At 46.3% G+C, this 14172-nt stretch overlaps 2 protein-coding genes across 6 annotated transcripts in view; both read right to left on the bottom strand.

Moving 5' to 3' along the window:
- LOC144498487 (host cell factor 1-like) overlaps positions 1–14172 on the bottom strand; it is a 467986-nt gene that overhangs the window by 287477 nt on the left and 166337 nt on the right. The gene's annotated exons all lie outside the window — the stretch shown is intronic.
- The window catches only part of LOC144498482 (thioredoxin reductase 1, cytoplasmic-like), a 37350-nt gene that overhangs the window by 11929 nt on the left and 11249 nt on the right, over positions 1–14172 (bottom strand). For all 5 annotated transcript variants that reach the window (XM_078219666.1, XM_078219670.1, XM_078219667.1 and 2 more), the window contains exons 4-9: positions 13923–14042; positions 12602–12744; positions 9568–9683; positions 5342–5567; positions 3324–3416; positions 2384–2460 (exon numbers count right to left, since the gene is read on the bottom strand). In XM_078219666.1, the coding sequence (XP_078075792.1) occupies positions 2384–2460; positions 3324–3416; positions 5342–5567; positions 9568–9683; positions 12602–12744; positions 13923–14042 (775 nt within the window). The remainder of the gene's footprint in view (positions 1–2383; positions 2461–3323; positions 3417–5341; positions 5568–9567; positions 9684–12601; positions 12745–13922; positions 14043–14172) is intronic.

The following is a 14172-nucleotide window of genomic DNA, read 5'->3' as shown; positions in this document are numbered from 1 at the left end:
GTACATCTTCACTTTCTAATCTTCTGCCGTTCAAGAAATACTCTATGTAGCTGTTCCTCCAACCAAAGTGGTAACCTCACATTCTCCACCTGCCATGTTCTTCCCTGCTCTGTCCTAAGCCCCGTGAAGCCACGTTGCATATTCCTCACCAACACAGGTTGCCGTCCAGCTCTGTGTCATCCGCAAACTTGGAAACATTAGTTGGTCCCTACATCCAACTCGGGGTTGGGGAGGGGGCAAAGTACTGATCCTTACAGTATCCCACTAGTCACAGCCTACCAATGCAAGAAGGACCTGTTTATTCCGACTGTGTTCTGCCAGTTAACCAGAATCCTGTGTCTAAGGAGGGAGTTTGTGTCTCCCTCCCCACCCCCGAGATTTAGATTCAACATTTTTCAATATCTTTGCATGCATTTTATCAATGTTGCAGTAGCCAATTCTCAATGGTCACGATGAAACCGCCCCCTCCTGAAGAGTTGATGGTGGGTCACAGTATCTAATTGTCACGGTTACTGTCTTGGCAACCACTGACAAGCACTTTCTCCAAGAGCTTTGCTCTCCAGCGTCAAGCAGCTCTCTACCACCCTGACTGGCAAGTTAGAGATGAAGAAGCACATCCACTGAAAAAAAAGATGTTAGAATAGAAATCTGGGCCAGGGTCTGGACAGGTGCCTGCTTGCTCGAGTTGGGACAGAAGTGCACTGCCACAAAACCGCAGAAGGCTGTGGAGGCCGGGTCATTGAGTGTCTTTGAGACAGAGATGGATAGGTTCTTGATTAAAAGGGGATCAGGGGTTATGGGGAAAAGGCAGGAGAATGGGGATGAGAAAAGTATCAGCCATGGTTGAATGGCGGAGCAGACTCGATGGGCCGAGTGGCCTAATTCTGCTCCTATGTCTTATGGTCTAAAACGTAAATCATCTACCAGCTAGACATTGAAGACAAGTTTCATCCTTTTTAACCAATGCACTCCAAGTCAAATTCACCTGCGAATTTCTTAACTGTAGGAATACTTACGGTTCCAACACCGCTAATATTTGTTTAGTTTTCAGAACCGCTCGTTAACCCTTTTTTTAATACAAACAGGACTTGAATCATTGAATCCCTGCAGCGCAGGAGGCCACCATTCGACCTATTGAGTCTGCACCGAACACAACCCCACCCAGGCCTCATTCCCAGTAAATTTACCCTAGCTAGTCCCCCTGACACTAAGGGGCAATTTAGCATGGCCAATCCACCTCACTCGCACATCTTTGGACTGGTCTCATTTTGCATTTATATAGCACCTGATCACAGTACATACAAAAGCACTTTTCAGAAGCATAATGTCACCCCTGCTGTAATATACAAAACATAATATGGACACAGCAAGCTCCCACGGAGATCAGTGTGATAACCGCAGCAGATGATCTGGTTATCATCTTGATTTGAGATATAAATCAGTCAGAACATCAGGGATTAAACCCCCATTCCCACCCCCAACTCTTTGAAATCAAGCCACAAGACCTTGCACCAACCCGAGGGCATCTTGTGAAAAACAGCACCTCTGGCATTGCAGCACTCGCTCAGTACTGCACTGGAAGATCAGCCTTTGTGGGCTCACTTGCTCGGATCCTGAACTCAAAAACTTCTAGGTCAGAGCAGAGTGCTCCCAATGACGCTCTTGGGTGAAAATCATGTAGGGGTAGATTTTCTTAATGGGAGCAAGATAAGAGACTTCAGGCAACAAAACAGCTCTTCAAATTAAAACATACCCAACTAGCTTCACGGCTTTGGGCACTGGTGTGTGTTAACCAGGAGGATGCAATGTTTCAACTTAACATTTCAAAATCTCCCATAAAAATGTGGAGATCATTGCAACCCATCAAGTCACACAGCTTGCAAGAGTCAGTGTGGGTGGAACTCTCATCCTAGAAAAACAAAAAAACTTAGGATTCGGAGGATAAAATCAAAACCGAGATAGGTACAGTCTGAAAGACGTGCTGGTTAGGTGCGTTGACCCAAACAGGCACCGGACTGTAGCAACTAGGGGATTTTTACAGTAACTTCGTTGCAGTATTAATGTTTCTACTTTAACTTTAGATTGTTGTGGGTTATGGAACCAAGGCGGGCCATAATCAAACTGAATGATAGGATAGGCTCAAGGGGCTGAAAGGCCACTTTTTCCAGTTTCTGCATTTCTTCCAATTCAGAAAGAATTTGGAGGGACTTCAGGCCACTTGCTGGTCACAGCCTGTATACACTGATGTGGGACATAGACTAACTCTGACGAAAGTTTGGCAACAACAGCAAGTAAAAAAAGGTTACACACGGCAAGAGCACATTTTCAACAGAAGGATTGGATTGTGTCGTTACTAAGATTACAAGAAACAGCATTCGCTTACTTCTCAACAATCTTCACTCCCACTTTCTCCAAGCCGATATTTTTGGTACAGGAATCCCTCCCAACTGCCAACAACACCTGCAAAAAACAAGCAGCTTTTTGTGAGAACGTTTCAAGGCAAGCAACCTTTTCCAAGGACTGGTCATTCAAACGTTATGAAGGAAGTCTTCGCTCATTAACCTCAAGGGTACAAGGGTGTTATTAAACTAGAAAGAGTGCAGAAAAGGTTTATTAGGATGCTACCGGGACTTGATGGTTTGAGTTATAAGGAGAGGCTGGATAGACTGGGACTTTTTTTTCCCTGCAGCGTAGGAGGCTGAGGGGTGATCTTATAGAGGTCTATAAAATAATGAGGTGCACAGATCAGCTAGATAGTCAATATCTGTTCCCAAAGGTAGGGGGGTCTAAAACTAGAGGGCATAGGTTTAAGGTGAGAGGGGAGAGATACAAAAGGGTCCAGAGGGGCAATTTTTTCCACGGAGGGTGGTGAGTGTCTGGAACAAGCTGCCAGAGGCAGTAGTAGAGGTGGGTACAATTGTCTTTTAAAAAGTGTTTAGATAGTTACATGGGTAAGATGGGTATAGAGGGATATGGGCCAAACTCAGGCAATTGGGACTAGCTTAGTGGTTAAAGGGCGGGATGGACAAGTTGGGCCGAAGGACCTGTTTCCATGCTGTAAACCTCTATGACTCTGTCGGACAGGAGCAATGCAGGCAAGAGTTGGCCCCATTTTCTGGTCATTAAATGGAGAAACATCCTTTGGGGGCCCCACTGAGATTTTGTACACAGGTGAAGTTGATGTCACCTGGAGCAGAAGCAGCCGCCAGGGTGAAAGACTCACTTGTGCGACATCTGACATACTCCCACCATCTGACTCGGATAGGCAAAGCCTCAAAGCTAAGAGCACAAATGAATAAAACAGAATCTCCAGTTTCACTCACCGTGTTATATTCCCCTTCTATGTTCTCGGAGCCTTCTGTAGATCGAGCTGTTACTTTCAACTTCCCTGGAGTTCCTGCTTCAATTTGTTCTATCTGTGAAAAGAGAGGGGGGGGGGGGGGGGGGGGGGAGGTGGGGAAGACAGGTTACGCATGCTGGAACAAAGTTTCATGTTGGCACAGTGGCAAGCAGTGCTGCCTCACAGGTCCAGGGACCTGGGTTCAATTCTGGCCTCGGGTGACTGTCCGTGCTGAGTCTCCACGGATTCTCTCCCACAGTCCAAAGATGTGCAGGTTAGGCTGATAGTCCCCCTGGCACTAAGGGATCACAGTGAGAAGTTTAACAACACCAGGTTAAAGTCCAACAGCTTTATTTGGTAGCAAAAGCCACACAAGCTTTCGGAGCTCCAAGCCCCTTCTTCAGGTGAGTGCCACTCACCTGAAGAAGGGGCTTGGAGCTCCGAAAGCTTGTGTGGCTTTTGCTACCAAATAAACCTGTTGGACTTTAACCTGGTGTTGTTAAACTTCTTACTGTGTTTACCCCAGTCCAACGCCGGCATCTCCACAACATGACTAAGGGATCAAACAGGGTTAAATACATGTAGTTATGAGGATACTGCCTGGGTGGGATTGTTGTCAGTGCAGGCTCGATGGGTCGAATGGCCTCTTTCTGCACTGTAGGGATTCTATGATTCTATTTCCCCAGCAGGTACAAGAGTGAGGAAGTGCCCATCAGTCATTGCCGACACCCATGACCTTCTATCTCTTTACGAGGGGGGAGTTTATCACACTGATGATTGTTCGGATGTGTTCGGCACAACTTGTGGGCCGAAGGGCCTGTTTGTGCTGTAGTTTTTCTATGTTTCTATGATTGGCTGATAACAATATCGATAAAACACAAGCAGATGTTAAATCGAAATCTTGGAGAAAAACAATGTGGTGAAACATATTTGAACGTTAAATTCCTAAAACTTGCCACTAAACAATCAACGTGTTAAGGTGCGATATCCTTTATCTTATTCAGCTAGAAATTTATTTATTAGTCTCACAAGTAGCTTACATTAACATTGCAATGAAGTTGGTGAAAATCCCCCAGTTGCCACACTCCGGCACCTGTTCGGGTACACTGAGGGAGAATTTAGCATGGCCAATGCACCTGACCAGCACGTCTTTGGACTGTGGGAGAAAACCGGAGCCCCCGGAGGAAATCCACGCGGGGATACTAACCACTATACTAATTTCCTCATTAGTATAGTGAACATAGAACAGTACAGCTCAGTACAGCCCTTCGGCCCTTGATGTGCCGAGCTTAGTCCGAAACCAAGATCAAGCTATCCCACTCCCTATCATCCTGGTGTGCTCCATGTTCCTATCCAATAACCGCTTGAAAGTTCCTAAAGTGTCCGACTCCACTATCACTGCAGGCAGTCCATTCCACACCCCAACCACTCGGAGTAAAGAACCTACCTCGTACATCCCTCCTATATCTTCCACCACGAACCTTAGTGGTTAGTATCCCTCCTCTCACGCGGGAGACTGGGGTTCAATTCCCCGGTGGGGAGTGTAATTCACATTTGCGGGTACAATTTTGTCTTTTAAAAAGCATTTAGACATTCACATGGGTAAGATGGGTATAGAGGGATATGGGCCAAATGCGGGCAATTGGGATTAGCTTAGGGGTTTAAAAAAAAAAGGGCGGCATGGACAAGTTGGGCCGAAGGACCTGTTTCCATGCCGTAAACCTCTATGACTGTATGAGAACATGCAGACTCCACACAGTGGCAAAAGCCGGGAATTAACCTGGGTCCCTGGCACTGAGAGGCAGTAGTGCTAAACACTACAACGTGGAGATACAAAAGAGGCTAGGGCCTGGGTGGGATTGTGGTCGGTGCAGACTCGATGGGCCGAATGGCCTCTTTCTGTACTGTAGGGTTTCTATGATTTCTTTGATGACTAGATGGCAGCACCTTCCTCACCACTGCCCCAGCTCCAACACAGGCACACAAACACAATTTGCTTACCTTAGTTGGTACAAACCGCCGAATGATTTTGACCCCATGGTTCTCCAGGTAGTCTCCAGCCAGGTTTGCCATCTGCTGGTCGAATCCCCGGAGCAGGATGGAGCGAACCATGACAGTCACGTCCAGACCCAAACCTGCGAGAAATCCGGCACACTCCAGCGCAACGTAGGAAGCTCCAACCACCAAGGTCTTCCCCGGAGAGTAGGGCAGCGAGAACAGATCATCACTAGAATGTGTATTAAAAACAGAATGAGGGAACATGCTCTCTTTTTAAAAAAACAACAGACTTGCATTTCTATAACACTGACCACCGGAAGTACTTTCTAGACAATGACGTACTTTGTGAAGTGTAAGTCACTGTTACGACTTAGGAAACACAGCAGCACTCAAGCTCCCACTAAAAGCAATTATGATAATGGCCAGAAAATCTGTTTTTATGATATTGATTGAGGGATTAAATAGCGGGCAGGACACCAGGATGAACTCTGCTGCACTTCACTCGAGTCTCCAGCCTCAGAATAGATAAGTTTCCATGATATTCTATCATTCTTCTCAACGCGAGTGATTAGTCTGCCCTATTTATAGTCTTAATTTAGAACTTATCTACTTTGGATTAAGCAACTAGAACACGGCAGGTCGGGCAGCATCTATTAGGAGAGGAAAGTAGCAAATTTGTGAGGGTTTGGGGGAGGCGAGTCAGATACTTTTGGAGAACGATGGGCCGAATAGCCACCTCCTGTACTGTAGAGATCCTATTGTTCTATAATAGAGGAAAGTTCTTTGGTGAAGCATCTGAAGAAGGTTGGACACCAACCCGGAGGAACTTCTGCAGTGATGTCCTCAAACCGAAAAGACTGACATCCCGCAACCAAAACCATCTTCCTTTAGTACAACTCAACCTGGAGCTGTGAGACAGAAGCGCTAACCACTGTGTCGTATACAGACCTTCTGCTAGGCATCATCTATTTACTAACAGCGTTTGTACAATCAGTGGGGTTGTGGTCGCTGCAGACTCGAGGGGCCGAATGGCCTCTTCCTGCACTGTAGGACTATGAATACACGAGTATCCCGTTTACTCCTTCAGTCTTCTGTTGCTACAAGTGCAATTTCCTCCAGTGTAGCAGATCCCGTCACTACATCACCCTCTATTCTCAAATACTTCCTTTGATATCTGAGTCTCTGAGAGGCAGGACCACAGCTGCTTCAGCTTAAACGGTTAGTCTGCTGCCACATTCAGGCCTCCACAACAGCTGGCAACTATGAAATTTGCTGGGTTTTTTTCCCCCCCCCCCCCCTTCTAAAATAGGCTGTCTCTCCATCTGGTGTTTTCACCCACCCAGCAGCAGAGCCACCAGAGGGGGCTGTATGGGAAGAAAAGTATTCAAAGGTTCCAGACAGCATTGAGGGGCGGGGGTTATAAATGGATGCAGGCAACAATTATCGCCCATCCTTAACCGCTCTCAATGACAAAGTTTTACGGGCAAGATTTAAAGGAGATGTACAAGGCAAGTTTCTTTTTTACACAGAGGGGGGGGTGGGTGTCTGGAACTCGCTGCCGGGAGAGGTATTGGAAACAGATACGATAGTGACTTTTAAGGGGCGTCTGGACAAATACACGAATAGGATGGGAATGGAGGGATAGGGTCCCCGGAAGGGACCAAGTGCAAAGGGACTTGGGAGTCCTAGTCCAGGATTCTCTAAAGGTAAACTTGCAGGTTGAGTCCGTAATTAAGAAAGCAAATGTAATGTTGTCATTTATCTCAAGAGGCTTGGAATACAAAAGCAGGCATGTACTTCTGAGGCTTTATAAAGCACTGGTTAGGCACCATTTGGAGTACCGTGAGCAATTTTGGGCCCCACACCTCAGGAAGGACATACTGGCACTGGAGCGGGTCCAGCGGAGATTCACACGGATGATCCCAGGAATGGTAGGCCTGACATACGATGAACGTCTGAGGATCGTGGGATTGTATTCGTTGGAGTTTAGGAGGTTGAGGGGAGATCTGATAGAAACTTACAAGATAATGAACGGCTTAGATAGGATGGACGTAGGGAAGTTGTTTCCATTAACAGGGGAGACTAGGACGCGGGGGCACAGCCTTAGAATAAAAGGGAGTCACTTTAGAACAGAGATGAGGAGAAATTTCTTCAGCCAGAGAGTGGTGGGTCTGTGGAATTCATTGCCACAGAGGGCTGTGGAGGCCGAGACGTTGAGCGTCTTCAAGACAGAAATTGATAAATTCTTGATTTCTCGAGGAATTAAGGGCTATGGGGAGAGAGCGGGTAAATGGAGTTGAAATCAACCATGATTGAATGGTGGAGTGGACTCGATGGGCCGAATGGCCTTACTTCCGCTCCTATGTCTTATGGTCTAAGGGTAGGGGGTTTTCAGTTCAGTCGGGCAGCATGGTCAGTGCAAGCTTGGAGGGCCGAAGGGCCTGTTCCTGTGCTGTAATTTTCTTTGTTCTTTGACAAGTGTTGAGCGGCCTTCTCCGAGACAACTGGCCATTCCAGAGGCAGTCAAGAGTCAAACCACTTGGCTGTGTGCCAAACCAAGCAAATAACGGCAGATTTGCTTCAGCTGGCAATGATCATCTGTAATTTCGCACTTGCTTTTGATGCTGCTTTTTTAAAAAAAATTCCAGAACGTTGAGAAATTGAATTCCCCAGTTGCCACGGTGGGATTCAAACCCATATTTGTGCAGATTGACAAGTTTTAGTCTCTGGATTGCAGGGGAGGCGACGGCCTAGTGGTATTATCACTGGACTATTAATAGAACATAGAACCGTACAGCACAGAACAGGCCCTTCGGCCCACGATGTTGTGCCGAGCTTTATCTGAAACCAAGATCAAGCTATCCCACTCCCTATCATCCTGGTGTGCTCCATGTGCCTATCCAATAACCGCTTAAATGTTCCTAAAGTGTCTGACTCCACTATCACTGCAGGCAGTCCATTCCACACCCCAACCACTCTCTGCGTAAAGAACCTACCTCTGATATCCTTCCTATATCTCCCACCACGAACCCTATAGTTATGCCCCCTTGTAATAGCTCCATCCACCCGAGGAAAGTCTTTGAACGTTCACTCTATCTATCCCCTTCATCATTTTATAAACCTCTATTAAGTCTCCCCTCAGCCTCCTCCGCTCCAGAGAGAACAGCCCTAGCTCCCTCAACCTTTCCTCATAAGACCTACCCTCCAAACCAGGCAGCATCCTGGTAAATCTCCTCTGCACTCTTTCCAGCGCTTCCACATCCTTCTTATAGTGAGGTGACCAGAACTGCACACAATATTCCAAATGTGGTCTCACCAAGGTCCTGTACAGTTGCAGCATAACTCCACAGCTCTTAAACTCCAACCCCCTGTTAATAAAAGCTAACACACTATAGGCCTTCTTCACAGCTCTATCCACTTGAGTGGCAACCTTCAGAGATCTGTGGATATGGACCCCAAGATCTCTCTGTTCCTCCACAGTCTTCAGAACCCTACCTTTGACCCTATAATCCACATTTAAATTAGTCCTACCAAATATTATTAATCCAGAAACTCAGCCAATGTTCTGGGGACTCCCATTCGAATCTCGCCACGGCAAATGGTGGAATTTGAATTCAGTAAAACCATGAAATAGTTGTCAATTGTCGGAAAAACCCATCTGGTTTGCTAATGTCTTTTCTCAGAATCTCTACAGTGCAGAAGGAGGCCATTCGGCCCATCGAGTCTGCACCAACCACAATCCCATCCAGACCCTATCCCCATAATCCCATGCAATTACCTTAGCTAGTCCCCCTGACACTAAGGGGCAATCTACCATGGCCAATCCACCTAACCCGCACATCTTTGGAGTGTGGAAGGAAACTGGAGCACCCGCAGGAAACCCACACAGACACAGGGAGAATGTGCAAACTCCACACAGACAGTGACCCAAGCTGGGAATTGAACCTGGGTCCCTGGCGCTGAGAGGCAACAGTGCTAACCACTTTAGGGAAGGAAATCTGTTGCCCTTACCTGGTCTGGCCTACATGTGACTCCAGAGCCACAGCAATGTGGTTGACTTTCAACTGCCCTCCAAGGGCAATTAGGGATTGGCAATAAATGCTGGCCCATCCAGTGATGCCCATGTGCCACGAATGAATAATAAACATCATCAGTAATGCAACCACCAGGCTCCTGTGCCCTGCTGGTTGACTTAGCTGGTCTAATCTCCTACCTATACGAAAGATTACCTGGTGATGCAATACTCCTTATCACCTGGGACTCCCAGGTATCGAGGCCTCTCTCCAGTGGCGATGATAAATGTTTCTGCAGTGTGAACCGTTTCCTTTCCTTTTTTATTTGTTGCCTAAAAACAAAAAGGAATTCAGTTAGTAAATTTATTGTAATCATAGCTGGACTCCGAGGGATCAAGCTAAGAGGAGAGGTTGAACAAAGTGGGGTTTATTTCCTGGAATTTGGAAGGTTAAGGGATGATTTCAAAGCTTTTAAATCTACGGAGAGGTGTTGTCGGGGATAAATGAAGCTCTGCTGGTTGGGAGTCTAGAACCAGGACACACGATCTAGAAATTCAAACCAAAACCTCCTCGGGTGTGAAATTAGAAAACACCTCTTTATACCAAAGGGTGGCAGAAATGGCTATTGATGCTGTAACATCATGGGGAGGTGGTGGCACAGTGTTAATGTTACTGGACTAATAATCCAGAGACCCAGGGGAATGCTCTGGGGACCCGGGTTCGAATCTCACCATGGCAGTTAGCAATATTTGAAATCAGTTTTTTAAAAAAAATCTAAAATCAGAAGTGCAATGAATCCATTGTCAATTGTCATAAAAATAGGGGAGGAATCTGCTGCCCTTACCTGGTCTGGCCTCCAAATCCACAGCAATGTGGTCGACTCTTAAATGCCCTCAATTGTCAAGCAAACCACACAGTTCAAGGGCAATTAGGGATGGGCAAAAAGAGCCGATTTATTCATCGCCCACATCCCATGAATAAATAGAAAAAAAAAACAATCATTTTAAATCCCACATTCATCTAAAAGATCAGCCTTGATCTTACTGAGTGACTGACAGAACCGACTCAAGGGGCTGAATGGCCTCCTCCTGTTCCTACATTCTCACCACTTGCTTCAATCAATCCAGATGGCCTACAATGGTAAAGTCACCATTAGGAGGTAAAAAAAAGTTTTCATTGCGCTCAAAAAGCTATCTTTTTAAAAAGGTTTATTTATTAGTGTCACAAGTAGGCTTACATTAACACTCCAGTGACGTTACTGTGAAAACCCCCTAGTCGCCACACTCCGGTGCCTGTTCGGGTAACACTGAGGGAGAATTTAGCACGGACAATGCGCCCTAACCCGCACATCTTTCAGACTGTGGGAGGAAACCCACGCAGACATGAGGAGAACGTGCAAACTCCACACAGACAGTGACCCAAGCTGGGGATTGAACCCGGGTCCCTGGCGCTGTGAGGCAGCAGTGCTAACCACCGTGCCACCGTGCACGTTTCTGCTCATTGCATAATCTACATAAATTTATGTAAATGTAAAATCCTCCATGGACTGTTGGGGTTTGGCAGTAACTGCAACAAAATATATTCATCGATGTACTTAAATATTAATGAGTGTCTCACATGTCAGCTACGAATAATCAGGTTTTAAATTAATGAAAGCAACTAAAGTAATATTAGCTGCTCCTCTCCACAGACACTGCCAGACTGAGTATTTCCTTTTCTCAATTCCAGATTTCCAGCTTGTGCAGTATTTTGATATTATAAAAATCTGCATTACTGGTGTACACTGGTTTCAATAAATTCAATTTTAAAATGATGAAAATCCTGCCTTCCAATCAGAAGGAGCACCAGATTGGAATAACAATCGGGGCCAGAACCACTTGATCAGAGAGGGGGTAGTGGCACTGCTGCCTCACAGCGCCAGGGACCCGGGTTCGATTCCCGGCTTGGGTCGCTGTCTGTGTGGAGTGTGCACCTTCTCCCCTGTGTAGGTTTCCTCCGGGTGCTCCGGTTTCCTCCCACAATCCACAGATGTGCGGGTTAGGTGCATTGGCCATGCTAAATTAACTCTAGTGCCATGGGGACTAGCAGGGTAAATATGCGGGGTTATGGCAATATGGCCTGAGTGGGATTGTGGTTGGTGCTGACTCGATGGACTGAATGGCCTCCTTCTGCACTGTCGGGATTCTATGATTCCATGAGCGCCTGCAAGTTCCCCTCCAAGACACACATCCCAGCTTGGAAATATATCTCCATTCCTTTAATTGCTGGATCAAAATCCTGGAATGCCCTCCCCAACAGCACCATGATGTTTAAAGTGACAGCTCACTATCCCCATGCACCACAGAAAGCATTCTTTCTGGTTGTCTCACAGCTTGGTATGGCTCCTGCTCTGCCCAAAACCACAAGAAACTACAAGAGGCCGTGAACGAAGCCCAGTCCATCACTCAAACCAGCCTCCCATCCATCGTTTCTGTCTACACTTCCAGCTGCCTTGGCAAAGCAGCCAGCATAATCAAGGACCCTACGCACCCCGGACATTCCACCTTCTTCAGTCAGGAAAAAGATACAAAAGCCTGAGGTCACGTACCAACCAACTCAAAAACAGCTTCTTCCCTGCTGCCATCAGACTTCTGAATGGACCTACCTTGCATTAAGTTGACCTTTCTCTACACCCTAGCTTTGACTGTAACACCACATTCTGCACTCTCTCATTTCCTTCTCTATGAACGGTATGCTTTGTCTGTATAGTTCACAAGAAACAATACTTTTCACTGTATACTAAAACATGTGACAATAAATCAAATCCTCAAGGGCAATAACGCTGTCTTTGCCAACACCCACACTTGCCAAATAAATACATTGAAAGAAAAGAAGAACGTAGGTGTAAAAGGGGCATCACTGAATGATGTGCTACAAAGATCGGAGAAGCTACTCTCATGGTGCTGTCTGTCACAGAGGGCCAGGAGTTTGATCCAATACCTATAAAGAGCAGCAACACATGTCCAAGCCAAGAGGGTGTGGGAGGGAGATAAATGGAGCTCTTATTCATCTGTTTGCCCCCCCCCCCCACCTCCTCTATCTAGGTGGGCTCTGGGTTTGCAGGATGCTACTAGTGAACTCACGGCAAGTTTCTGTGGATGTTGCAGACATCTTGCTCCAATTTAAATTTCCAGCTGACTTCATTAGTTGTAGGTTTGTGAGCGCTAGCCTAGAAGTAACTTGATGCGTTTACAACGTACGGAGCAGGTACCTTGATTTTGTGAGGTCCAATGAATTCTCCATGAGCATTCTCGTAGGTAACACCGTTATCTCTTAAAGCAACCCGATAGCCCCAGTTCAAGGAGCCAATGTAATTGTTGATCGCATCTTTCATAGTTGTCCAATCATGACTAACTACAGGAGAAAACAAATATTATTTTAAGTGCTAGGATCTCTTTGGTTCTGAACCTTTGTGGAGAGCAATAAACACAAGTGGTATAAAGCACAAAAAGAGATTAATTTCCAGATAGAGTGAACTGTAAATTTAGAGAGTCACGGAGGTTCACACCAAGTCCATGGATCTGAGAACTGGGGAAAGATTCACGGTGCTCCCAATTTTCCAAACACTTCTTAGTCCCCAAAATTGACAAACACACTGCTAAATGCCAGTGTATTAATGAAGATCCCATTAACTGGAACTCCAACAGCAAGGTCATCCACTGTTGACACAATCAGAAAGCTTGGAAGACAATGGGTGGAATTTTACAGGCACGTCCGGCCGAGATGGACAGAGAGTGCCGTTCTCCGAGCCTTGCCCGCCCCCGGAATCGGGGTGGGCGCGCGTGCTGGTAAAATTCCAGCCTATAAGTGGGGCTTTGAGAGAGTTAGGACAAAGGCAGCAGAGGTTCAGCTGAGTTCAGCGTGATGGAGGGCGAAATAGTGTGAGGCTGGTCGGGGGAGAGCGTGCTGGAATAGTGAAATCCCAAGGCAACGGCAGCATGGTTGAGGGTCTCAGCGACAGAGGAGTGCAAACAGGTAGTACCCAAGATGGAAACATGTGGATAAAAGCAAATTACTGCGGATGCTGGAATCTAAAACCGAAAGAGAAAATGCTGGAAAATCTCAGCAGGTCTGGCAGCATCTGTAAGGAGAAAAGACAAAGGGTCATCTGGACTCGAAACGTCAGCTCTTTTCTCTCCTTACAGATGCTGCCAGATCTGCTGAGATTTTCCAGCATTTTTTCTTTTGGTGGAAACATGTTGTCCTGATAAAACTTAATCTCCTTGTTTGTTAAATTTGTAAGTTTGTTTATTAGTGTCACAAGTAGGCTTGCATTAACACTGCAGTGAAGTTACTGTGAAAATCCACCAGTCACCACACTCTGGCACCTGTTCGGGTACACTGAGGGAGAATTTAGCATGGCCAATGCACCTAACCAGCACATCTTTCGGACTGTGGGAGGAAACCGGGAGCACCCGGAGGAAACCCACGCAGACACGGGGAGAATGTGCAGACTCGGCACAGACAGTGACCCAAGGCTGGGAATCGAACCCGGATCCCTGGCGCTGATAGGCAGCAGTATTTTTACAAACCTTTTTCATCAAATGTCCAGCCAAATTTCCTGGCATCCTCTAGGCTTTGGTGCAGAATCGCAGCTTGATGCATCAGCTTTTTTGGGATACAACCCACATTGACACATGTCCCACCAAGACCTGAAGATGGAAAAAAAGGACAAAACACAACATTGTTTTTAAAAGAAAAGCTAAAATTTCCCCAATTCCACCTGGAGTTGGAAGAAACATATGGGCTGATTCAGACTCACACAAACTAGGTCATAAAAAA

The sequence above is a fragment of the Mustelus asterias genome, chromosome 9 (assembly GCF_964213995.1).
Source record: "Mustelus asterias chromosome 9, sMusAst1.hap1.1, whole genome shotgun sequence".
Lineage (NCBI taxonomy): Eukaryota > Metazoa > Chordata > Chondrichthyes > Carcharhiniformes > Triakidae > Mustelus > Mustelus asterias.
This window is presented reverse-complemented; position numbering and strand designations above follow the sequence as displayed.